The sequence below is a fragment of the Xenopus laevis genome, chromosome 4L (assembly GCF_017654675.1).
Source record: "Xenopus laevis strain J_2021 chromosome 4L, Xenopus_laevis_v10.1, whole genome shotgun sequence".
NCBI lineage: Eukaryota > Metazoa > Chordata > Amphibia > Anura > Pipidae > Xenopus > Xenopus laevis.
In genome coordinates, this window is record NC_054377.1 from 2,665,001 (window position 1) to 2,692,366 (window position 27,366).

Here is a 27,366-nt window from a genome sequence, read left to right on the forward strand (position 1 = left end):
TACAGCACTGAAGTTCCCCTGATGCCGTGCCCCTTTTATAGCTGTTATTTGAGATCAACGTACCCCTGCCCTTTTGTTATAAGTGCTACAGTGTCGGCCTAATGGAGGATTGATCCTGTGGGGCTGCCGTACATATGGACATCTACATCAGTGTGAGACCTGTAGTTGCACTTCATTCTCTAGAGAAGTCCCTGATATCCCGTTACTGTGGTATATAAGCAGCTATAAATTGCACCATATCCCCCGTGAGCTTTATTTACCTTACAGATGGAATTAGTATCAAATGAATTAGCAGCACATTACACACTAAATCCTATTTATCACCCAACCCTTGAGATTTTTATGTAATAGAACTGAGAGATCTTTTGTGTTGAGATTGTAATTGATAATTCCTATTTGGAGGCATCTGTTTCCCCTCCCAGGGCAAAGCTCCGTGGCAGCGCAGGTACAGGTAAGGGATCTTTTATCTTGAAACCCGTTATCCAGAAAGATCTGAATTACGGAAAGACCCTCTCCCATAGACTCCATTATAATCAAAAATTTTAAAAAAATTATTTCCCTTTTCTCTGTAATAATTAAGGATGCACTGAATTCAGGATTCGGTTTGGGATTCGGCCTTTTTCAGCAGGATTCGGATTCGGCCGTATCTTTCTGCCAGGCTGAACCGAATCCTAATTTGCATATGCAAATTAGGGACGGCGAGGGAAATTGCGTGACTTTTTGTCACAAAACAAGGAAGTAAATGTTTTCTCCTTCCCACCCCTAATTTGCATATGCAAATTAGGAGTTGGTTCGGTATTTGCCCGAATCTTTCACAAAGGATTCTGGGGTTCAGCCAAATCCAAAATAGTGGATTCGCTGCATCCCTAGTAATAATAAAACAATACCTTGTACTTGATCCCAACTAAGATATAATTAATCCTTATTGGAAGCAAAACTATTGGGTTTATTTTATGTTTATATGATTTTCTAGTAGACTTAAGCAGTGATCCCCAACCAGTAGCTCGTGAGTAACATGTTGCTCTCCAACCCCTTGGATGTTGCTCCCAGTGGCCTCAAAGCAGGAGCTTATTTTTGAATTCCAGGCTTGGAGGTGAGTTTTATTGCATTAAAACCAGGTGTACTGCCAAACAGGTAGGTTGTAGGTTGACAATCCACATAGAGGCTACTAAATGACCAATCACAGCCCTTATTTGGCACTCCAGGAACATTTTTCATGCTTGTGTTGCTCCCCAACTCCTTTTACTTCTGAATGTTGCTCACGGGTTGTAAAGGTTGGGGATCCCTGACTTAAGGTATAAAGACCCAAATTATGGAAAGATCTTTTATCCGGAAAACCCCAGGTCCTGCGCATTCTGGATAACAGGTCCCATACCTGTAGTAATGCAGCCAATGTAGTCTAGTACTATAATGCTGTAGGACTAATAAAAGGAAGCCCTTTGCTAGAACTATAACTCTCTGTATGTACAAGCGGTTGTGACTCAGTAGAATTAGAAGTCACTATCAGCAGTGTCACTGGCAAGTCTGATGGGATTACGTGTGAATCACATGGGTGGGGTTGGGGGGGACACACATGCATATATTGACACAATAATTCAATGCGTCTACTCCTGCACTCCCCTGCGGCGGAACGGAAGAAAACGCAACGCAGGGAAAACCGCCCGTGTATAAGAGCTCTTAAGCTGCCCATATACAGGGAGAGGTTGGCGATATCGGGCTGATCTGATCGTGGGCCCTAGGGCCATACGGGTGGTCGGATCGTGGGGCAGCATCAACAAACCGATGCGGCCGTGATCCAATGGGAATTTTTACTGATGGCCCCAAACATGGCCAATAAGCTGCCAACTCGGTGTGTATGGCTTTTAGGGTTTGGGCTAAGTTTGGCACCTCACCCCTTTAAAACTGAATTTATGAAATCCACAGGCTGCATGGCTAATTAGCAATTCATTTAGATGCATGGCTGCAGAATGAACTGATTTATGTGCAGCCATGCATCTAAATGCATTGCTTATTAGCCATGCAGCCTGTGGATTTCATAAATTCAGTTTTAAAGGGGTGAGGTGGCAACCCTAGGGCTAGCAATTAAAAAAAATAAAAAATAGTGAAGGGATTTAAATCCCTTTAAACCTTTCCTAAACATTTCTTCGGTCTCTCGCAGTTTAATTCTCCTTTTTCCTCTTTGCAAGAATATTTAATAAAGGAAATGAGTATATCTAGTATATAAACGGAATGAACGGGGGAAGTACCATTGTGTGTATTTTGCAACAAGCGCCCTCTTGTGGCCATGAGCTCAACTGCATTCCATTAATTATAATAATAAAACCGTTTTGCTTTGCCTTTTTGTGTTCTCCGATTTGGATTTTTTTTTTTCAGGTTTAAGACCTCTTGGGGCTCTTACAGATGAGCGGTTTTAGCTGCGCTCCCCTGCGTTCCTGTCTCATGCGTTCAGCCACAGGGGAGCGCAGGAGTAGACGCACTGAATTCTTTTCAATGGGGCTGTACACACACAGACGCATGTAAGCGCCAAACGCAGGTTGGGACGCAGCATGTTGCATTTTTCCTGCGTTTGCCTTTTACATGCGTCTGTGTGAGTACAGCCCCATTGAAAAGAATTCAGTGCGTCTACTCCTGCGCTCCCCTACGGCTGAACGCATGAGACCAGAACGCAGGGGAGCGCAGCTCGTTATTCGGACGAATCTTTCACAATGGATTCGGAGATTCGGACGAATCTTTCACAATGGATTCGGAGGTTCAGCCGATCCAACATAGTGGATTCGGTGCATCCCTACTATCCACCATGCTGAAAAAATAGGTGTTTCTTGCAAATTTTATCCTGAAAATGTGAGCGAACCTTCTCCCCGTATGTCATAACGGATGGGTGCCCTTGTTTACTGCCTTTGGGTGCCTATGCTGGAACGCTTTAAAGTGCATGCTTCTGCTTGGTTTGGTTGTGTATTCAGAGAATTCTGTATCCGGGTGCATCCAAAAAAATCATAGATTCCTTGACACCCTAAGTCCAACGACTGAAAGTTTGTGACTTATTAGGTGCAGTAACCCATAGCAACCAGTGCACTATTAATATTGATATGTTTTGTGCAAGTCAGACTACAGTTGCCCTATATGGGCCCAGATTTTTTTGGGGAAGTTTTAACCGTACTGCGCAACTATTTGTGAATTTCTTCTCGTATATACCATGGTATTGTCTGAATCTGTGAGGCCAGGGTTGTGTATTCACTATAAGTGTAACCTGCACAAAAAGTGTGATCTATGAATGATGGGTCCTATATATATATATAGTTTCTATAGGAGAAAGAGGTTCTGTAGCGGATCAGATGTAAATCACCTATAACAACCGGGGATTATTTCCTTTTATTGGGTATTTTTATTAGAGATAAGCCAACTGCTGGGAAGTTCTGATCTTGTAACAAGGGCTGGGCCGTAATTATTTCTGTACAGGTGTGGGATCCGTTATCCAGAAACCTGTGAATTATGGATAGACCGTCTCCCATAGACTCCATTTTATCCAATTAATTGTTAAAAACGATTTCCTTTTTCTGTGTAATAATAAAACAGTCGCTTGTACTTGATCCCAACTAAGATATAATTAATCCTTATTGGAAGCAACACCAGCCTATTGGGTTTATTTAACGTATTCCATGATTTTCTAGTAGACTTAAGGTACAAAGATCCAAATTACAGAAAGATCTGTTATCCAGAAAACCCCAGGTCTGAGCATTCTGGACAAAATGTCCTATACCTGTACAATTAATCCTTATAGGAAGAAAAAACAGACTGTTGGTTTTATTTAATGTTGACATGATTTACCAGTAGACTTAAGGTAATAAGATCCAAATTATGGAAAGATCGGTTATCCGGAAAACCCTAGTTCCCTAAGCATTCTGGTTAACAGGTCCCATATCTGTACTTGATCCCAACTGAGATATAATTAATCCTTATTGGAAGCAAAACCAGCCTATTGGCTTTATTTCATGTTTATATGATTTTCTAGTAGACTTAAAGGGGTTGTTTACCTTCAAACAAATTTCAGATAGATCACCAGAAATAACGACTTTTCCCAATTACTTTAGATTTTCTATGCGTGACAGTTTTTCTAATATTGAAGCGTAAAGTGTAATTTTTCACCTTCTAAAGCGGCTCTGGGAGGGGGGGTCGCCGACCCTGTAAAATGTTCTAAATTGATACATTTATTTGATACATTTCTTGTCTTTGTCCCTGTTTCATTACAGTCAGCTGTTAGACTTGATACAATAGTTACTAATACTCCAGAGATGCTGCTGAGAAATGGATCAACTCAATGTTGTTAAATTGTAACAGAATTACTGAGCTGACACTCTAACAGCAGAGACCAGGACTTTAAACTTAGATTGTGGAAAAACAGTAAAAAATAAATAATTCCTTTATTTCTGGGGAACAATCGGGAAAACAACTGAACTGAAAAAAGTATTTGGAAGGTGAACGACCCCTTTAAGGAATGAAGATCCGGATTATGGAAAGATCCATTATCCAGAAAACCCCTGGGGAAAAAAGGTCCCATACTTGATTTGTGCAGTATTGAGTGATCTGATGATGAGAAGCGCTGGAACACTCATTAGTATCAATTAACCGTATTGATTGAGCTGCCTGTATGATAGCGCTGCAGTACCACGTTCAGACAGCAGAGGGCGCTCACACCAATGTGTTTCTCCCAATAGACCCAGTGCAGCTGCAACACGTGAGTGTCAGGTTTGGTGCCAGATGCCTCACAAACGATTTATTAACAGTTTATTTCATTTCAGCCGCCCATCAGGGCCCTGGCACCAGTTCTGAGTGCTGCTGGCGGCTCCGGCACTGTAAAGCTGGTCTTGGCACAGGCACAGAGCTCAGATTTGCATGAATTTTCCCTCGGAGAAGCAATTTGCTGGGATCTCACCAGACTCACCGAGGGATCTTATTTGGATCTGTTTGATTCTAAACAAGGATCAGAAACAAATGTTCTCAGCCGCTAATATTTACTGAGAAATGGAACCTGTTCCAGGCTTTTATGATCTTCCCGTGTCCTCCCTGAGAGCATTCCTTCTCTGTATATTTGTACTGAGACATATGGGCGGGAGCTGCCATATCGATTATTTATTTAGTTAGAGGCCGATCTGTTAGGGCAGCACTGAGGCACATTTTCCAGTGTAGGAAACTCTGACTGCCACGCTCTGGGCTCAGACTAAACGAGCCAACGGTCGGAAGTTCAACTCACGTGTGAAAATAATGTCTTCCAACTGCCTGTTTGTACTCAATCTAATAAGTGCAACACTGACTGACTGATACTGGAAGGCATCTCATAACTTTATCGAATCAATATGGCACCTCCTCCTCCCATATGTATCAATACAAATATACAGAGAAGGAATGTTCTGGGCACACAATAAGCTATACCCTCATACTGTACTGTCTAATGGAATCAATATGGCACCTCCTCCTCCCATATGTATAAATACAAATATACAGAGAAGGAATGTTCTGGGCACACAATAAGCTATACCCTCATACTGTACTGTCTAAGGGAATCAATATGGCACCTCCTCCTCCCATAAGTATAAATACAAATATACAGAGAAGGAATGTTCTGGGCACACAATAAGCTATACCCTCATACTGTACTGTCTAAGCGAATCAATATGGCACCTCCTCCCATATGTATAAATACATATATACAGAGAAGGAATGTTCTGGGCACACAATAAGCTATACCCTCATACTGTACTGTCTAAGGGAATCAATATGGCACCTCCCTCAGAGAAGGAATGTTCTGGCATCCTGGCTATAGTGACGTGAAAAGCTGTGAAAAGTGCGGCACCTCTGGTATCTTCTTCATAATTTAATTTCCGCTTCTGCCAGTCTATCTCTCCCGCACACTTTTCATCATTTCTGGCTATTTTTGTCACCTTATCACAGTTATTTCCTCCAGCAAATAGTTTCCTGGCAGCACATGTGGCATTTAGTGGTGGCAGTCGCAGGAGCAGGTGCTGTTTGTGTTACGAGGTGTTAGAGAGCCGTTCCATGCGTCGTGGGATCCAACAACAGAGGCGCGGGACAATGGAATTAGAACTTTTTGTTTTTGCTCAAAACTCTCAAATTCAAATTGTGAATTAACCAAACTCGATTCGAGCTTCAAATCGATGTCAAATTTTGAGATTTATCATACTCTGGCCCTTTAAGATCTCAAATTCGACTATTTGCCTCCTAAAAGCTGCCAAATTGCTATGTAAGTCAATGGGAGACGTCCAGGGATCAATTCGGTGACGTTTGCAGCCTTCCTGATATTCAAGTTTTTGTTTTTTTCCGGAGAAAAAAACTTGATTCGAGTTTTTTTAATTCGATTCAAATTCGATATGAGGTTTCCTGTGGGTTAAATTTGTCCGAACTGATAAAATTCGATTTTATTAATACACTTTGATTGGTTGAATTTCGAGTTTATGGGAGTTGTTTGAAATTACTCACCTGAATTTGAAATTCGACCCTTAATAAATCTGCCCCTCAATATCTGGTCTCATGGCACCCCAAAATAATCAAACGTGAAAAGTAAATGTTCCCTGGGGTAAATGTGGCATGCTCTGGGCACAGATGCTTCTCATCACAGGGCAGAGATCTAACATTACGTTTACATTTTCTGCACATCTCCCCCGTACTCTGTAATTAACAATGGGGTCCTGGGAGCTAAATGAGGTATGGGGTACAGGGGGGAGCTGGTATACCTATATAATTCAGGTATGAGATCCGTTATCTGGAAACTCAATATGCAGAATTCTCTGAATTACGGAAAGACCGACTCCATTTTATCCAAATAATCCTAATTGTTACGTCTATGGCCACTGTCATGGGAAAAATTTTTTTTTTCAAAATAAATCAGTTAATAGTGCTGCTCCAGTAGAATTCTGCACTGAAATCCATTTCTCAAAAGAGCAAACTGATTTTTTTATATTCAATTTTGAAATCTGACATGGGGCTAGACATTTTGTCAATTTCCCAGCTGCCCCTGGTCATGTGACTTGTGCCTGCACTTTAGGAGAGAAATGCTTTCTGGCAGGCTGCTGTTTCTCCTTCTCAATGTAACTGAATGTGTCTCAGTGGGACCTGGATTTTACTATTGAGTGTTGTTCTTAGATCTACCAGGCAGCTGTTATCTTGTGTTAGGGAGCTGCTATCTGGTTACCTTCCATTTGTTCTGTTGTTTGGCTGCTGGGGGGGGGGGAAAGGGAGGGGGTGATATCACTCCAACTTGCAGTACAGCAGTGAAGAGAGACTGAAGTTTATCAGAGCACAAGTCACATGACTTGGGGCAGCTGGGAAACTGACAATATGTCTAGCCCCATGTCAGATTTCAAAATTGAAAATAAAAAAATCTGTTTGCTCTTTTGAGAAATGGATTTCAGCGCAGAATTCTGCTGGAGCAGCACTATTAACTGATTCATTTTGGGGAATTTTTTTTTTTTCCCATGACAGTATCCCTTTAAGATATAATTAATCCAACCCCTTTAATGTACAGCGCCACCTCTAGGAGAAGAAGGGACGTTCAGTCTGTAGAGCCTCAGATTTGCCAATAAGGGGGATGTTTAGGCTCATCGTGTCCCATTGCCAAGTTCAGTGTCACGTCCGCTCCCCATATGACCCTCGGTGACCCCTCGTACCCCCATCCGGTGATTGTGCTGAGTGGGCTCAGACGGATAATTCAATCCCCCTGAATTTAATCTCTTTACAAGATTACGGAGTGCGACGGAAGACTTCACTGCCACGGAGACAACAAGCAGCTTTCAGTAACATTTAGTCCATTTCCATTGTGTCTTCCAAAGCATTGTGACGTCTCCCATTAACCCTCAATGGCCCCGTATTATTAGAGTGCACTTCTAATTATATTTGCTCTGTATTCACTGACCGTTCCTGCTTAATTATAATAAATCAGCACTTAATTCCCATCATTCATTTCCATACCCACCCACAGCAGCTGCTCAACAATGTGTATAAGAAATATTGATCATGAAAGATAAACTGCCAGTTCCTTTACTCGCCAGACAGCTCACACTCTTCTCCCTCCGTGTGACACTGACATAAGCCCCAGTTCATGGAAGTCATTAGGGCTCATACTTTTGGTTTTAGCTTCTGGCCTGCAAGGGTGCCAGCTGAATACACTTGTGCCCTTGTGTGTCTAATAAATGATAAGCAGCCCAGGGAACTTTGCTGGGGAGCCAGATAGCAGTGTACCCCTAAACTCTCACCAGTTACTATCCAATCCCAAGGAACACCCTGGAGCAGGAGACAAATAGTGCTCCGCTCTTCCCAGCAAAGTACCCAGAAATGGTTAATTGAGGCGCTCACGTCTAGGGTAATGGGGCAGCAGTTGTGCTCACTGAGGGCTGTTCCTATCACACTGCCAGTGCTGTTACATTTTACTTACCCTTTAAATGTGTTGTTCACCTTTAAATGAACTGTTAGTAAGATGTAGAGAGGGATATTCTGAGACAATTTGCAATTGGTTTTCATTTTTTATTATTTGTGGTTTTTGACTTATTTAGCTTTTTATTCAGCAGCTCTCCAGTTTGCAATTTCAATAGTCCGGTTGCTAGGGTACAAATCCCCCTAGCAACCATGCATTGATTTGAATAAGAGACTGGAATATGAATACGAGAGGCCTGAATAGAAAGATGAGTAATAAAAAGTAGCAATAACATTTCATTGGTAGCCTTACAAAGTATTTGTTTTTTTTTTAGATGGGGTCAGTGACCCCCATTTGAAAGCTGGAAAGAGTCCGAAGAAGAAGGCAAATATTTCAGAAACTATAAAAAGTAGGGATGCACTGAATCCACTGTTTTGGATTTGGCCGAACCACTCGAATCCTTAGGGAAAGATTCGGCCGAATACCGTACCGAATCCAAATCCTAATTTGAATATGCAAATTAGGATTCAGTTTGGCCAGGCAGAAGGTTTCAGCCGAATCCTGGATTCTGTGCATATAACATAAAACTATGGCAGAATAGTATCCTCTGTACTAAGCACAATTCAGCAGGAACAGTCCCCTAAGTTTGCTCATAGTCTGTACAGAGAGATCCCATAAAACTATGGCAGCATAGGTATCCCCTGTACTAAGCACAATTCAGCAGGAACAGTCCCCTAAGTTTGCTCATAGTCTGTACAGAGAGATCCCATAAAACTATGGCAGCATAGGTATCCCCTGTACTAAGCACAATTCAGCAGGAACAGCCCCTAAGTTTGCTCATAGTCTGTACAGAGAGATCCCATAAAACTATGGCACATAGGTATTCCCTGTACTAAGCACAATTCAGCAGGAACAGCCCCTAAGTTTGCTCATAGTCTGTACAGAGAGATCCCATAAAACTATGGCACATAGGTATTCCCTGTACTAAGCACAATTCAGCAGGAACAGTCCCTAAGTTTGCTCATAGTCTGTACAGAGAGATCCCATAAAACTATGGCACATAGGTATTCCCTGTACTAAGCACAATTCAGCAGGAACAGCCCCTAAGTTTGCTCATAGTCTGTACAGAGAGATCCCATAAAACTATGGCACATAGGTATTCCCTGTACTAAGCACAATTCAGCAGGAACAGTCCCTAAGTTTGCTCATAGTCTGTACAGAGAGATCCCATAAAACTATGGCAGCATAGGTGATCTTTTCATATTGATGTTTTTACTAGAGATTTACTTTGATATATTTACTATAGATCAGGTATGTCCAGCTTGCAGCCCTCCAGCAGTTCTTGACCTGTAGCTCTTGGCTTTCCATGTGTAGCTATAGAGTAATATGAAGAGACTTTATGAGTCGGCTCTTCCTTATATGATACTCCCTTGTGTACAACCCTGTAAGTGGCCAAAGTAAGAAGTAATCCTTTTATCTGTCTAATGTTCAGTCTTATTGGCAGTTACAGGATTAATTGTTCTGTTCCGCAGGGAGTCAGAGACGGCTCATACAGGCAGGGTGCCCACCCCACACTGTAAGGTGCTTGCCATGGGATTATATAATAAACAGGCATAGATATTAAACTGAGAATGTATTTTTATTAGAATACATTTAATGAAATACAAAATAAATAAAATATAAATAAAGTATTTGCACGAAAATTGCATCTTCTCCATAGACTCTAGTGAAACAGCAGCCTCTAGTGGCCAATCCCAGATGTTCAGCATAACCTTATAGACAATATTTCTTTAATTCAGTGAGAAGCAAAGCCCCTTAGCAAAAATTAACTGTTAGTTTGATGTAGAGAGGGATATTCTTGAGATAATTTGCAATTGGTTTAAATTTTCTATCATTTGTGGTTTTTGACTTATTTAGCTTTTTATTCAGCAGCTCTCCAGTTTGCAATTTCAGCCGTCTGGTTCCTAAGGTACAAATTCCCCTAGCAACCATGCACTGATATGAATAAGAGACTGGAATATGAATAGGAAAGGCCTGAATAGAAAGAGGAGGAATAAAAAGTAACAATAACAATAAATGTGTAGCCTTACAGAGCATTTGTTTTTTAGATGGGGTCAGTGACCCCCGTTTCAAAGCTGGAGTCAGAAAAAAAATAAATAATAATAATAAATAATTCAAAAACTGTAAAAATGAAGGCCAATTGGAAAATGGATTAGAATAAGCTATTCTATAACACACTGAAAGTTAATTAATGGGTGAACCATCCCTTTAAATAACGCTGTATGTCACATGCTCGTAGGAAGATTCTATAGTATCTGTCTTCTCCCTAGTAGACTGTAAGCTCTTCAGGGCAGGAATCTGCTTGTGCATAGATACATTCCATGGCCATGTGTATTGGATAATCTGTGGTTCTGCTGGGCACACGGCTCTGTATAGGAGATGAAGTGGCAGCCCTGTAATAAGTGGCTGTTATTTATAGCCAATCAGGCATTAATAGCGAGGCTTTTGGCCGACAGATGGATATTAAAGTGGCAGTTTATTAGCAGCACAGTACTGGTCCGGCCTGTGAGCAAACAATGGAGCTGTCTTGTAACGTGAGAAGTGGAAAAGTGTTGTGTTTGATAATGATCGGTTGGTTCCCTTTCCATATAAAATCTTTCTGTTTAAAGGAACAGTAACAAAAAAAAAAAACTGCTTAAAAGCCGTGAAAATATAATGTACTGTTGCCCTACACTGGTACAATTAAAGTGTTTGCTTGTTTAGGTAAAATAAACCAGCTGCTGTGTAGCCATGGGGGCAGCCATTCAAGCACAGGATACACAGTAGATAACAGATAAGTACTACTATAGTTTATTTAAACAAGCTGCTGTGTAGCAATGGGGGCAGCCATTCAAGCACAGGATACACAGTAGATAACAGATAAGTACTACTATAGTTTATATATAAACAAGCTGCTGTGTAGCCATGGGGCAGCCATTCAAGCACAGGATACACAGTAGATAACATAAGTACTACTATAGTTTATATAAACAAGCTGCTGTGTAGCCATGGGGGCAGCCATTCAAGCACAGGATACACAGTAGATAACAGATAAGTACTACTATAGTTTATATAAACAAGCTGCTGTGTAGCCATGGGGGCAGCCATTCAAGCACAGGATACACAGTAGATAACAGATAAGTACTACTATAGTTTATATAAACAAGCTGCTGTGTAGCCATGGGGGCAGCCATTCAAGCACAGGATACACAGTAGATAACAGATAAGTACTACTATAGTTTATTTAAACAAGCTGCTGTGTAGCAATGGGGGCAGCCATTCAAGCACAGGATACACAGTAGATAACAGATAAGTACTACTATAGTTTATATATAAACAAGCTGCTGTGTAGCCATGGGGCAGCCATTCAAGCACAGGATACACAGTAGATAACATAAGTACTACTATAGTTTATATAAACAAGCTGCTGTGTAGCCATGGGGGCAGCCATTCAAGCACAGGATACACAGTAGATAACAGATAAGTACTACTATAGTTTATATAAACAAGCTGCTGTGTAGCCATGGGGGCAGCCATTCAAGCACAGGATACACAGTAGATAACAGATAAGTACTACTATAGTTTATATATAAACAAGCTGCTGTGTAGCCATGGGGGCAGCCATTCAAGCACAGGATACACAGTAGATAACAGATAAGTACTACTATAGTTTATTTAAACAAGCTGCTGTGTAGCAATGGGGGCAGCCATTCAAGCACAGGATACACAGTAGATAACAGATAAGTACTACTATAGTTTATATATAAACAAGCTGCTGTGTAGCCATGGGGCAGCCATTCAAGCACAGGATACACAGTAGATAACATAAGTACTACTATAGTTTATATAAACAAGCTGCTGTGTAGCCATGGGGCAGCCATTCAAGCACAGGATACACAGTAGATAACATAAGTACTACTATAGTTTATATAAACAAGCTGCTGTGTAGCCATGGGGGCAGCCATTCAAGCACAGGATACACAGTAGATAACAGATAAGTACTACTATAGTTTATATAAACAAGCTGCTGTTTAGCCATTGCGGCAGCCATTCAAGCACAGGATACACAGTAGATAACAGATAAGTACTACTATAGTTTATATAAACAAGCTGCTGTGTAGCCATGGGGGCAGCCATTCAAGCACAGATACACAGTAGATAAGAGATAAGTACTACTATAGTTTATATAAACAAGCTGCTGTTTAGCCATTGCGGCAGCCATTCAAGCACAGGATACACAGTAGATAACAGATAAGTACTACTATAGTTTATATAAACAAGCTGCTGTGTAGCCATGGGGGCAGCCATTCAAGCACAGTATACACAGTAGATAACAGATAAGTACTACTATAGTTTATATTAACAAGCTGCTGTGTAGCCATGGGGCAGCCATTCAAGCACAGGATACACAGTAGATAACAGATAAGTACTACTATAGTTTATATAAACAAGCTGCTGTGTAGCCATGGGGGCAGCTATATATATATATATATATATATATAAACTATAGTAGTACTTATCTGTTATCCACTAAAGGAAGCCAAAGGATCCCTGTATTAAGAATTGGATAAGATCAAGCGCTCAGTCTGGAGGGATCACTGATGTCATTAGGGCCCCACTGTGTCAATAGGGGGATTTAACCATAACAAGGGGCCCCGGTGTGACATTTGCCAGAAGGTGAAGGGAACTCAGTGAGACGTCGTGTGAAGGGCAACAGAGTTTTCTTATTAGTGGGAGAAATCTGATCGGCTTCCTAGAGAGACAGGTACAAAATAGTCTTTCATGGACCGCGTTCCCTTTAGTCTTCAACTTCTGCCCTTTCCCCACTTTAAAGGGATTTCCCCCTTCCCCGGAGCCCCTAAACTAATGTTATTGTGGAACTGGCAGTTGGGGCGGGTGGAGTTCTGACGGCAGAAGTAACTGTCAGTTTTCCGCTGCAGCGCTGACAACATGACTGAGAGCAGCAGTCGGAGCGTCGAGACATTCCTGCACTTTTCACTCTCTGCTTCTTGGAAAGCTCCTGTTTATCTGCTCCGAAAAACTGCCGATTTGGTCTGGGACCAATCAGCTGCCTCTTTTGGGGGAAATGTGAAGCAGGCCAGGCTGTTTCCAATCAGGTATGGTATAACCCTGTGAATATGTATAATAGATACCAGGAATGCACCGAATCCAGGATTCAGCCTTTATCAGAATCTGAATCTTCTTCCCGGCCAAACCGAATCCGAATCCTAATTTGCATATGTACATTAGGGGAGGGGAGGGAAATCACGTGACTTTTTGTCAAAATACAAGGAAGTAAAAAATTTGCATATGCAAATTAGGGTTCGGTTCAGCATTCGGCCAAAGCTTTCACAAAGGATTCGGGGGGTTGGCCGAATCCAAAATAGTGGATCCGGTGCATCCCTAATAAAATACACTATGAACCCAATAAATAGCCTAGTGCTCCTGTGCCGAGTCATATTCATAGTATCAATAAATATATACTATCATCTCATTTTATTTCCACTTTAAATGGATGGTTCACCTTTAAATTAATTCTGTTATAGAATGGCTAAGCAACTTTTCAATTGATCTTTATTATTTATTTTTTTTTTTATAGTTTTTGAATTGTGTTCCTTCTCCTTCTGACTCGTGCTTTCAAATGCGGGTCACTGACCCCTTCAAAAAAAAAAAAAAAGAAAAAAAGAAATGCTCTGTTAGGGCTCTTACAGACGAGCGTTTGAAGCTGCGCTCCCCTGCGTTCCGTTTTTATGCGTTCAGCCGCAGGAATAGACGCATTCAGTTGTTTTCAATGTGGCTTTACTCACACAGGCGCATGCAGGAAAAATGCAGCATGTTTAGTCGCAACCTGCGTTCGGTGCCTGCATGCGCCTGTGTGAGTACAGTCTATTCCTGCGGCTGAACGCATAAAAAACGGAACGCAGGGGAGCACAGCTTCAAACGCTCGTCTGTAAGAGCCCTAAGGCTGTTCATTTAATCTTTATTGGTACTTTTTATTATTCATTTTTGTATTTAGTCTTTCTCCTATTCATCAGTGCATGGTTGCTAGGGGAATTTGGACCCTAGGAACCAGACGGCTGAAATTACAAACTGGAGAGCTGCTGAATAAAAAGCTAAATAAGTCAAAAACCACAGATAATGAAAAATGAAAACCAATTGCAAATTGTCTCAGAATATCCCTCTCTACATCATACTAACAGTTCATTTAAAGGGGAACAACCCCTTTAACCACCAAAAATAATTCTTTTGCCCTTCTCCCTACTTTGGTCTTTTCCCTCTGTGCCGCCCATTTATGGGATATTCTTGATTTCGTCGGCAGGAATCTCTAGTACCGGCGATATTTATCCTCCACACTTCTCCAAGGGCACCCAGCCATTGCCCAGAAATATCCACGGTAGAATAAAAGCGCAGAATGAATAAATAGCATGCCAAGCTGAGATGGCTGGAAATAAAATGAGAAGCAACAGCAGAGAAACGGATCTGCTTTATTCCCTCCGTCCCTGTCTGATTAAAGGGCAACTACGGATGATGATGTAGAGCAGGGAGGCCACAGGGGAGATTATTATAGGGGCTGCATAGTGGATTGGGTAAATGAGGGGCAGTTTGTGTTTTAAAAGGGCTGTTCACCTTTAAATTAACTTTTAGTATGTTATAGAATGGCTAATTATAAGTAACGTTTCTATTGGCCTTTTTATTTGCCTTATTCTTCTGACTCTTTCCAGCATTCAAAAAAGGGGTCACTGACCCTGTCTAAAAGGCGAATGCTCTGTAAGGCTACAAATGTATTGTTATTGCTACTTGTTATTCCTCATCTTTCTATTCAGGCCTCTCCTATTCATATTCCAGTCTCTTATTTAAATCAGTGCATGGTTGCTAGGGGAATTTGGACCCTAGCAACCAGACGGCTGAAATTGCAAACCGGAGAATAAAAAGCGAAATAAGTCAAAAACCACATATAATAAAAAATGAAAACCAATTGCAAATTGTCTCAGAATATCCCTCTCTACGTCATACGAAGAGTTAATTTAAAGGGGAACAACCCTATTAAAAGCTTTTACAAATCTGAATGTTCACCATTATTACAGCCGGTAGCAGAATTCCGATAGATTTCTCTGTGCTGGGGGGGGCTGCCCATTCCACTTTGCCGAGTCAGCTGACACGGGGCTTTCATTGTAATCGGCTAAAGTGATTGGTTAGTTCATCTTTTAAAGCGTTACCTCTGCAGCCAACCCATTTAATCCCTTAATGAGATTGCGTCCGTCAGTCTGATCCAGCGCATTCTGTAAGAGATTGGCAGCATTATCTCCTGTACTAATGTGAGTCTCATCATTACTGATATCTTATCCTACGTCTGCGCGCAGGGTGCTGGGAGTTGCAGCTGCTGCAGGGGGGGCATTCAGTGATTCTGAGAGTTTTTGGCAGTGCCATGAAGAGCGACTGGATATAATTAGAAATAAATATATATATGAGCTGCCTGTGACCTTGTCCACCTCCCCAGTTAGTGACCTGTTTATGTCAGACTGAGCTGATTAAATTAGAATTCCCTTTCTCCCCGGCTCTTGTCAGCAGAACCCTCAAATAAGCTTTGCAGGGAAAGAGAAATATCTAATGAATTGCTGTTCTATCATTATACACTCTCAGGAGCAACGTGCGCTTTCTCCCCGGTGCCTTATTATGGAAATCCTTTTAACCAGCAATTGAGCACTAATGTGGCTTATTGTACTGCCCACTAAATACATGTACCACTATAGCTGCGGGGCCTGGGCTTCCCCCATTCACATGCACTTTCCCCTCTGCATCTGTCAGTCTCTCCTGCTTATTTGTGTTAAAGTGCGGGGCTGCTGTATCACTTCCTTTGGGCAGCAGCTTAAACGGGTTGTACCCCTTTAAATTAACTCTGACTATGGTGTTTAGAGGGATATTCTGAGACAATTTGCAATTGGTTTTTATTTCTTATTTTGCTTTTTATTCAGCGGCTCTCCCGTTTTCAGTTTCAGCAATCCGGTTGCTAGGGTCCCGATTACCGTAGCAACCATGGATTGATTTGGATAAGAGACCGGAATATGAATAGGAGAGGCCTGAATAGAAAGATGAGAAATGAAAAGTAACGATAACAATACATGTGTAGCCTTACAGAGCATTTGTTTTTAAGATGGGGGTCAGTGACCCTTATTTGAAAGCTGGAAAGAGTCAGAAAAAGAGAAATCATTCAAAAGCGATAAAAAAATGAAGACTAATTGAAAAGTTACTTTGAACTGGCAATCCTATAACATCCTAAAAGTTAACTTAAAGGGATCCTGTCATCGGAAAACATGTTTTTTTTTTCAAAATGAATCAGTTAATAGTGCTGCTCCAGCAGAATTCTGCACTGAAATCCATTTCTCAAAAGAGCAAACAGATTTTTTTATATTCAATTTTGAAATCTGACATGGGGCTAGACATTTTGTCAATTTCCCAGCTGCCCCAAGTCATGTGACTTGTGCTCTGATAAACTTCAATCACTCTTTACTGCTGTACTGCAAGTTGGAGTGATATAACCCCCTCCCTTTCCCCCCCAGCAGCCAAACAACAGAACAATGGGAAGGTAACCAGATAGCAGCTCCCTAACACAAGATAACAGCTGCCTGGTAGATCTAAGAACAACACTCAATAGTAAAAGCCAGGTCCCACTGAGACACATTCAGTTACATTGAGAAGGAGAAACAGCAGCCTGCCAGAAAGCATTTCTCTCCTAAAGTGCAGGCACAAGTCACATGACCAGGGGCAGCTGGGAAATTGACAATATGTCTAGCCCCATGTCAGATTTCAAAATTGAATATAAAAAAATCTGTTTGCTCTTTTGAGAAATGGATTTCAGTGCAGAATTCTGCTGGAGCAGCTCTTTTAACTGATGCGTTTTGGGAAAAAAACAAGTTTTCCGATGACAGGATCCCTTTAAAGGTGAACCACCCCTTTAGGTCAGAGACACACGCTCAGATTCGGGGAGATTAGTTACCCTGCAAGATAGATAGATAGATTGGGATCAAGCTTCATTTTTACCGGCCAGGCCAGTAAATACCGACCAGGTGGCAACCCTATTTCCATGTGGCCAGTGAATACTGTCAGTCGGCCTGTGAGCCAGTCTAGATGATCATTAAGTCGTTAAGATATGCAATTAGTGAAGCTAATCATCTATCTCTCTCTCTCTCTCTCTCTCTCTCTCTCTCTCTCTCTCTCTCTCTCTCTCTCTCTCTCTCTCTCTCTCTCTCTATACACAGAACAGTATAGCTGTTAATTACTGCAGTGAGTTCGCTTATATTAAGCTAAATATGGTAAATGACACAGTTAAATGTAGATAAATAAGAGCATCAGCAGTTTTGGAAGCAGAGTTTTTATTGAAAGGAAGTTGGTGAGATGCCAGAGACACTCCAGCACCAACTTGTCTGTCTCTTCCACTTATTCACTTCATCAAGGTATTTTATATATGGCAACTCCAACCCATATGTCTATAAACAAATATATTGCACTTGCACACACAGGATATACAGTTATGGGACCTGTTATCCGCAATGCTCAGGACCTGGGGTTTTCCGGATAACAGATCTTTCTGTAATTTGGATCTTCATACCTTAAATCTACTAGAAAATCATATAAACATGAAATAAAGCCAATGGGCTGGTTTTGCCTCCAATAAGGATTAATTATATCTTAGTTGGGATCAAGTACAAGCGACTGTTTTATTATTACACAGAAAAAGGAAATCGTTTTTAAACATTTTGAATTATTTGGATAAAATGGAGTCTATGGGAGACGGCCTTTCCGTAGCTCGGAGCTTTCTGGATGATGGGTTTCCTGATAACAGGTCCCATACCTGTAGTAAAAATGACTTTAGGCTCAGACACGTGATGCATATTGAACAGTTTGTGCATCATACACATGAGTACTGAGTATCTCCCCTGCAGAGAGAGAGCAGACAGTAGCACAGCAGCTCCGTGTGTTTATCTCTGTCTGTTTTGTGGTTAATATTGTGGCTGAAGTGACTGAGACTTTAGTAGAATTCACTAAGTTACTGGCACGATATTCTCATGTGGCGGGACAAGTTTTCAGTTTTCGTTTTTTATGCAACGTATTCAATTGGCAGCCCCCCTTATGCCTGGAATGCCCCTGTAAATGATATAAATGAGCCAATGGCTGTCAGGGGATTGTGGGAGTTGTAGTTGAACAGCTGTAGAACTGGCTTTTCTGTGTTATGTTGCTGGCACAGTGGATCCCTAGTTACCATTATAAATGTATTTATTCTTGTTCCAATGAAACACATGAGGGTTAGAGATCATATCCTCCCTATGACTTGTGTCTGATACAGTTGGTGGGTCCCCCCAGGCCACACTCCGTCTCGTTGTCTTGTTCCCATTTTATCCCCAACGCTGAGTCACATAAATAGGGCCCAATGCTGTACAGAATTACTGGGCAGTCACCATGGAAACAAGCAATAGAAAGTCAATGTAGAGAACACAGGAATAGATAATGGGGTGTAAGTGAGGACTAGTAATGTAACAGGTAGTGACAAGGCAGGTGGCTGGACTTCTTTATAAAACCTTCACATTTAACTGTAGAGAAATTCCACTCATACTGAACTGCAACTCCCCTTGGCTTCTGTTTATCAATTCAGCAACTGGGTAATTCAGCAACTTTGCTTGGCTTAGGTCCAGGTTGGCTGGAGTTCAGTTGGTTAGGGCCACAGGTTGGCTGGAGTTGAGCTGGTTAGGGCCACTGGTTGGCTGGAGTTGAGCTGGTTAGGGCCACTGGTTGGCTGGAGTTGAGCTGGTTAGGGCCACTGGTTGGCTGGAGTTGAGCTGGTTAGGGCCACTGGTTGGCTGGAGTTGAGCTGGTTAGGGCCACAGGTTGGCTGGAGTTGAGCTGGTTAGGGCCACTGGTTGGCTGGAGTTCAGTTGGTTAGGGTCACAGGTTGGCTGGAGTTGAGCTGGTTAGGGCCACTGGTTGGCTGGAGTTGAGCTGGTTAGGGCCACTGGTTGGCTGGAGTTCAGTTGGTTAGGGTCACAGGTTGGCTGGAGTTGAGCTGGTTAGGGCCACTGGTTGGCTGGAGCTCAGTTGGTTAGGGTCACAGGTTGGCTGGAGTTGAGCTGGTTAGGGCCACTGGTTGGCTGGAGTTCAGTTGGTGAGAGTCACAGGTTGGCTGGAATTGAGCTGGTTAGGGCCACAGGTTGGCTGGAGTTCAGTTGGTTAGGGCCACAGGTTGGCTGGAGTTGAGCTGGTTAGGGTCACAGTTTGGCTGGAGTTCAGTTGGTTAGGGTCACAGGTTGGCTGGAGTTGAGCTGGTTAGGGTCACAGGTTGGCTGGAGTTCAGTTGGTATGGGTCACAGGTTGGCTGGAGTTGAGCTGTTAGGGCCACTGTTTGGCTGGAGTTCAGTTGGTTAGAGTCACAGGTTGGCTGGAGTTGAGCTGGTTAGGGCCACTGGTTGGCTGGAGTTCAGTTGGTTAGGGTCACAGGTTGGCTGGAGTTCAGTTGGTTAGAGTCACAGGTTGGCTGGAGTTGAGCTGGTTAGGGCCACAGGTTGGCTGGTGTTCAGTTGGTTAGGGCCACAGGTTGGCTGGAGTTGAGCTGGTTAGGGTCACAGGTTGGCTGGAGTTCAGTTGGTATGGGTCACAGGTTGGCTGGAGTTGAGCTGGTTAGGGCCACTGGTTGGCTGGAGCTCAGTTGGTTAGGGTCACAGGTTGGCTGGAGTTCAGTTGGTTAGAGTCACAGGTTGGCTGGAGTTGAGCTGGTTAGGGCCACTGGTTGGCTGGAGTTCAGTTGGTTAGGGTCACAGGTTGGCTGGAGTTGAGCTGGTTAGGGCCACTGGTTGGCTGGAGCTCAGTTGGTTAGGGCCACAGGTTGGCTGGAGTTCAGTTGGTTAGAGTCACAGGTTGGCTGGAGTTGAGCTGGTTAGGGCCACAAGTTGGCTGGAGTTCAGTTGGTTAGGGCCACAGGTTGGCTGGAGTTGAGCTGGTTAGGGCCACAGGTTGGCTGGAGTTCAGTTGGTTAGGGCCACAGGTTGGCTGTAGATCCTGTGGTTAGTTGCAGATGGGTAGCCGTAGTCTCCTGTCTAAGATGAGTGCTCTGCATGTAGTTCTGGCACAGCTGGATGATCAGTACTTGCCCCTGGTTGACTAGTGACCCTTCTCATCTCTGGGCATTCGATTCATCCAGTACAGACCCAGGACAGATGTCCCCAGTGTTGCTCTCAGTGCGTACAAACCCCTCTATTGTGCTAAACCCCCATATCATTTCCTTACAATGTGTTTCTAAATGTGACCTCCATTGTGACTGGGGCTCTTTATACGGACGTTTAATGATGAATATTCCAAATGCACTTGAGTGGCACAGCTTTCACTTCATGGCTTTGTGTGTGTGTGTGTGTGTGTGTGTGTGTATATGTGTGTGTGTGTGTGTGTGTGTGTGTGTGTGTGTATATATATGTGTATGTGTGTGTGTGTGTGTGTATATATATGTGTGTGTGTGTATATATATGTGTGTGTGTGTGTGTGTGTGTGTGTATATATATGTGTATGTGTGTGTGTGTGTGTGTGTGTGTGTGTGTATATATATATATATATATGTGTGTGTGTGTGTGTGGTGACGTCTCTGAGCTGTGGCTGCTCCGGCTGTGGGATAACTAGTCCTGAATCAGTAACTAGTCCTCCCATTGAGCGGCTCACTCTGGTCCCATTCCTGCAATAGGAACTCGGCTCATTTCCCTGCCGGCTGATGTTTTTATTTAAATGTGTTTTGTGAAATGATTCACTGGGGTTGGGGTATTCCCGGCAGCTATTTCACTGCTGCTGTTCCCTAGTACGGTGAGAGGCGTCTGACAGGGGGGAACCAGTAAACCCCTCCTTTTTTGCAGAGATATTTGGAGTCTCATTTGTAGCCGGCCGTCCAATCAGAGAGCCTCCTGCTCTGTACTGTCAAAATGCAAAGCGTCTCCTACACACACACTCACACACACACACTCACACTCACACACTCACACTCAGCACTAGAGACACAGGACTATCATCATTCATTTGTGCCACTAGCCATCAGGTAGGGAACAGCAACGAGCTCCCCCCCCCCCGGGGCAGTGGTACGGTCTCCCCGTTACTATTCCGTCCTTGTCTCCTTCTGCGGAATGAAGGCTCCGAGCCTTGGGTGGATCTGCATTTTGTGCTACAGCAGCACTGCACCAACAACTCCCCGACTTCTCTCTAAAGCCCACGTCCAACGGCATCAGCCTCCTTTATAATAATAGCCCACATCTGCTTCCCACCCAGGGAACGAGACCGCTCAGCTTGGAATCCGACCGCTTGGATGTCTCAGCCTTAGAGATGCTGCAGCAGGTCCCCCCCATTGAGATGATGAAGAGGACGATGACGATCACCCAGCGAGGAAATTAAAGGAATAAAAACTGTTGAATGCCGTTAAAATGTGCATCAGCCTCCCAATGAGATGTTTTATTTGGAACATGGAGCGGCTGGTGATGATGATGAAGATGATGGTCTCACACTAATGCAGTTGATATTTAATCAAGCAGCTCTGCAGTTGCCTTGTTTTTAACCCCTTGGACTCCCCCAGCCTCAAGCAGAGACAAAAATAAGCTATTAAGGCTTAAACCCAAACCGGTGTTTAATAAGGTGCAAAAAATGCCACCCATTCTGGTGGCCTCCAAGATGAAGTCGGGGCTACCCAAACCCATCCACAGCGCTGCTCCTATTCTGCACGTCCCAGCCAGGACAATCCCCCAACCCTGTTACATTAAATTGGGGAACAAGCAGGCGTTCCCCAGCCACGTCCCACTGAAACCCCAGCCTGCCTTCGACTCCTCGGGGGACGGACATCCGATTAAGAAGAGCCATTCCACCGAAGGCGGGTTTGATACTCAGGTCAGAAAATAAAAAAAAATCAATGCTGTTTGGTTCTGTGTTTGGGAAATATCTGGGAAGCAAAATGTACAGGCTGCATTGGGTTATTGGATTAGGGATTGGTCGTCTAGTTGAACTGTAGCTCTCAGCACTTCCCATTGAATGTTACATTCTTATATGAATCCTTGATGACAACGTTGTATCACTTGCTGGAGAAGCATTTGCACGTGGATACAAATTAGGGTCACTAAGGAGTGTTCCCTTTATTGGTGTTGGGGGCAGGGCAGCCATCAGGGGGGGGAGAGTTGTAGGGGGCCCCGAGGGTAAGGGGGGCCTGGCCATGCCACACTTACTCGATTAGCCGGGCCCCCCATCTTTCTGAGAGCTGCTGACTTCGGGAAGGCATGGATGTTTAAGGGGCCCTCGCCACCAATTTTCTTATAATGTGGGGGGGGGGGGCCTGGCCACCAATATTTTTTAATGGGGGGGGCCCTGGCCACATATGTTTTTTTAATGGGGGGCCCTGACCACCAATATCTTTTTATTTTTTATTAACATGTGGGAACCTTAGCCACCAATATTCTTTTTGTTTTTTTACTTTGTGGTGGGGGGCGGACCTGTAGGTGGGTGAAGCCCAGGGGGCCCAGGAAATTTTGTCGTATGGGGCCCTGTGAATTCTGATGGCGGTCCTGGTTGGGGGTAGAGTGCTGCAGCGGGTTGGACCTGCGGTAGAAGTTCCGGGTGCGGGTATAGACGCGGTTTTGCGGGTCGGCCTGTGGGTCTTCTCAATAGCGATTTTTACTCTTTTTTTTCCTAATCACGCCTACTTCCGATGATGTCACTTCCAGTTTACAATGACAGCACTTTTGATGGTCAGCGGGTCGCGAGTCCAGGTTGCGGATAAGGTACTTGCGGGGAGGGTCGGGTAGCTGGTCCAAGCGGGTAAGAATGCGGGTTGCGGATTGCAGATTGCGGGATACGGGTCGGGTACTGGTTCCAAAAAATGGACCCGCACAGGACTCTAGTTGGGGGCAATAGTTTATGAACCCCCCCCCCCCGGTCTTTCCTAGTTTTGTAGCCGAGACAGCACTATTCATGGCTCAGTTCATCCTATAATACGTCGGGACTTTTATAATAATAAATGAGTAAACTGGTCTGAGCCATTGTACGGGGCTATTCCTGGAAACACTGGGTCTGAGCCGCGGGCACTGAGTGGGTAGCACTGCCCAAATCAATGGAACGAGCCCAATGAGACGTTTCATTAGAGCTGAATAGGGACGCGAAGTGCATTTCTGCTGAGATTTATCTCAATGGAAAAGAGCCGCTGGTGGTACTGTGAGTAAGGAGGGAGTAGAAAACACACACGGGCTCTTGCTGAACTACACGTCCCATTCTTAGCTTGTACAGAGCTGTTTTTACTTCTATATCTTATCATACACATAATTGGCCTGTTACACGTATTCAGCCTCACGTGAAATAGATTTCATTATTTTCTATGGGGCAGGACACATGGACATTGAAATAGATTTCATTATTTTCTATGAGGCAGGACACATGGACATTGAAATAGATCTCATTATTTTCTATGAGGTTGGACACATGGACATTGAAATAGATCTCATTATTTTCTATGAGGCAGGACACATGGACATTGAAATAGATCTCATTATTTTCTATGAGGCAGGACACATGGACATTGAAATAGATCTCATTATTTTCTATGAGGCAAGACACATGGACATTGAAATAGATCTCATTATTTTCTATGAGGTAGGACACATGGACATTGAAATAGATCTCATTATTTTCTATGAGGTAGGACACATGGACATTGAAATAGATCTCATTATTTTCTATGAGGCAGGACACATGGACATTGAAATAGATCTCATTATTTTCTATGAGGCAAGACACATGGACATTGAAATAGATTTCATTATTTTCTATGAGGCATGACACATGGACATTGAAATAGATTTCATTATTTTCTATGAGGTAGGACACACAGACATTGAAATAGATTTCATTATTTTCTATGGGGCAGGACACACGGACATTGAAATAGATTTCATTATTTTCTATGGGGCAGGACACACGGACATTGAAATAGATTTCATTATTTTCTATGGGGCAGGACACATTGATCACGTAGGTTATTGATTGGAAGCCAATTGTGCTATCAGACTGCTGCTGCTGAACACATATCCCACAACCTGTTCTGGTATAAAATCTGTGCCATAAGGAGTATCGGAAGCAGCCTGTTTTTCTGTTGCCATGACAACGGCATTAACTGGGTTTTGCAGGGGCTCAGGGGGCCATATTTTTAATCTTTCGTGAGCTGCAATAATCAAACCCCCCCCCCCCAGTGGTGGCTTCTTGAAATCTGGGCTTGTGGCCGGAGATGCTGCTGTCGGGCAAACAGAGACTTCCTGTGATCAGAGCGGCAGTTTGTGAATATCGGGGTCACCACATCCTCCGACGCTGTAAAGTGCTACTGAGCGTCCCACAATCACACGCTAGCAACATCACGCTCCTCTAGTAATTAAAGGGACAGTGCCACTAGTTCTTTATATTTTATAATAGTGATGTCATTTTTGCTACAGGTTAACCATTAAAGGGGAAGTTTGCCTTTATATTCATTTTATTACGTTGGCGATGGACCTATTTACATTAGGTGCAGCAAAATGCTTCAGTGTCACTGATAAAATATAATTACCACCTGTTTCATGACCCCCCCCCCCGTTCTTCCTACCTACAACTGAGGGTACAGTGCAGGCACCCCACTCTGTACTCCTCTAACATCTCTGTGTATAAACATACATATGGTCTGACAACTGTGTGTAACACTCCTTTATCCAAGAACAGGTGTTGCATACGCGGTTAATTGTGGCATCACTGCCATTGGTTCCTCTTATTATAAGAGACTTATGATGTCACAGTTCTGCTGGTACAGTGGTGATGTCACAACAGCACAATACTAACAATATAATTTATATGGGTTTATAACACTAACCTTAAAGGGGTGCTTCACCTTTACTTTTAGTATGTCCGAGAATGGCCAATTCTAAGCAACTTTTCAATTGGCCTTCGTTTTTTCTTTTTCATAGTTTTTTTTCTTCTCTTTCAAGCTTTTAAAAGGGGGTCACTGACCCCATGTTAAAACAAATGCTCTGTAAGGCTACAAATGTATTGTTATTGCTTTTTTTTATTACTCTATTCAGGCCTCTCTTATTGTAATCAGTGCATGGTTGCTAGGGTAATTTGCTTCCTAGCAACCAGATGGCTGACATTGCAAACTGGAGAGCTGCTGAAAAAAAAGCTAAATAACTCAAAAACACAAATAATAAAAAATTAAAACCAATTACAAATTGTCTCAGAATATCCCTCTCTACATCGTACTAAGGGGCAGCTTGAAAATTAGAATTTTCAAGTTTTTTAATGGTCAAAACTGTTCATTTCGACTAGGGAGTTATTCAAATTCGATTCGAGATTTTTTTTCCGAGATTTATCATACTCTGGCCCTTTAAGAACTCGGATTTGCCTCCAACAGTTGATTTAAAGGTGAACAGCCTCTTTAACTGGTAGTTATATCCATTCCTGATTTGATGTGAGTCGCTATTGAATATATGTATGTTTGGGGGCAGCAGGTGTGTGTGTGTATATATATATATATATATATATATATATATATATATATATATATATATATATATATATATTAGGGATGCACCAAATCCAGGATTCGGCCTTTTTCAGCAGGATTCGGATTCGGCCGAATCCTTCTGCCGACTGAACCGAATCCACACTGAGATTCTGAATCTCAGCCCCTCCCCCTGTGGTTTGGGGGTCACACCTGCACGTACAAGGGGGAACCCACTGCTCTGAGCAATAGGCAGAAATAAATACAGGGAATTGGAATGTTTATTGTCTGGGTCTCATCAGAATCACCACTTTAAAGGGGAAGTCATTTACCCTCTAGTTTATTCCCATTTGGCAATCGATAGGTTCAACTTCACAGACACATAAATCTGCATATTTCACTTGAAATAAACCAATAAAGTGCTGTGTGGGGGGGCACAGTTACATTTGCCTCCTGAGCTTACACTCTACTTCTGTGATTTCCAACAAACATCCCTTCTTTGCTCAGCGGCTGCCCCCCTAATGTAGGTATATAGTTCTACACAAGCACCGACGTGAAATGTAACGTGTGGGTCACATGTAAGACCCCTGAAGTTTGGAATATTTCCCATCACCAATCTGCTGACGCTCCGTCAGATCCCCATGCGCGAGGTGCTGCCGCCTAGTGGTGACAAAGTCAATTTGCTAAATATAGTGAATAAAGTACCCCCTTTTGTAAAATATAAGGATATTATAAATTACCGAGCAGTTTCATGACCATATAAAAGTACGAGGCCGAAGGCCGAGTGTTTTTATACAGGTCATGGAACTCCGAGGTAACTTCTAATATCCTCATATTTTACAACTGGGGGTACTTTATTTATTATAATACACAAGTTTCAGTGAGTCATGTGACAGAAATGACATCAGAACTCACCGTTTATAACTGATGACATCAGAACTCACCGTTTATAACTGATGACATCAGAACTCACCGTTTATAACTGATGACATCAGAACTCACCGTTTATAACTGATGACATCAGAACTCACCGTTTATAAGGATATAATTTACAGGATATTCATGGCTTTTGTGTATTATAATGTAATATGATTCTGAACCTGTTCTTTTTATCTTTTGTTTCTTTTAATGGGTGTTTTCTCTCATCTGATGTCATTTACATTAATCCCTGTATTTAAAGATTATAATCTGCACCTTTGTTTTGTCCTGTTCTTATCACCCCTGCCAGATTAACCAGAACATATTTTTAAAGGGGAAATAAACCAATCCAACATCAAATAATCCACCCCTCCCAATGCATAGAGTTCGGGGAAGGCTTGTGTGTGTGTGTTAGTTTCCCTTTAATTCATTAAAATTCCTTCTGAAGACAATCTTGGGTTACAGAATC

At 42.7% G+C, this 27,366-nt stretch overlaps 1 protein-coding gene across 11 annotated transcripts in view; it reads left to right on the plus strand.

Moving 5' to 3' along the window:
* Nucleotides 1-27,366, plus strand: part of nav2.L (neuron navigator 2 L homeolog) — a 181,121-nt gene that overhangs the window by 57,643 nt on the left and 96,112 nt on the right. For 6 of the 11 annotated variants that reach the window (XM_041589698.1, XM_041589700.1, XM_041589699.1 and 3 more), the window contains exon 1: nucleotides 21,453-22,360. The exons of 2 other annotated variants lie outside the window; for them this stretch is intronic. In XM_041589698.1, coding sequence (XP_041445632.1) covers nucleotides 22,121-22,360 — 240 coding nt within the window. In that variant the 5' untranslated portion in view covers nucleotides 21,453-22,120. Of the gene's footprint in view, nucleotides 1-21,452; nucleotides 22,361-27,366 lie in introns of those variants that run through there. 3 more of the 11 variants (XM_041589705.1, XM_041589704.1, XM_041589709.1) reach the window with 1 other exon arrangement.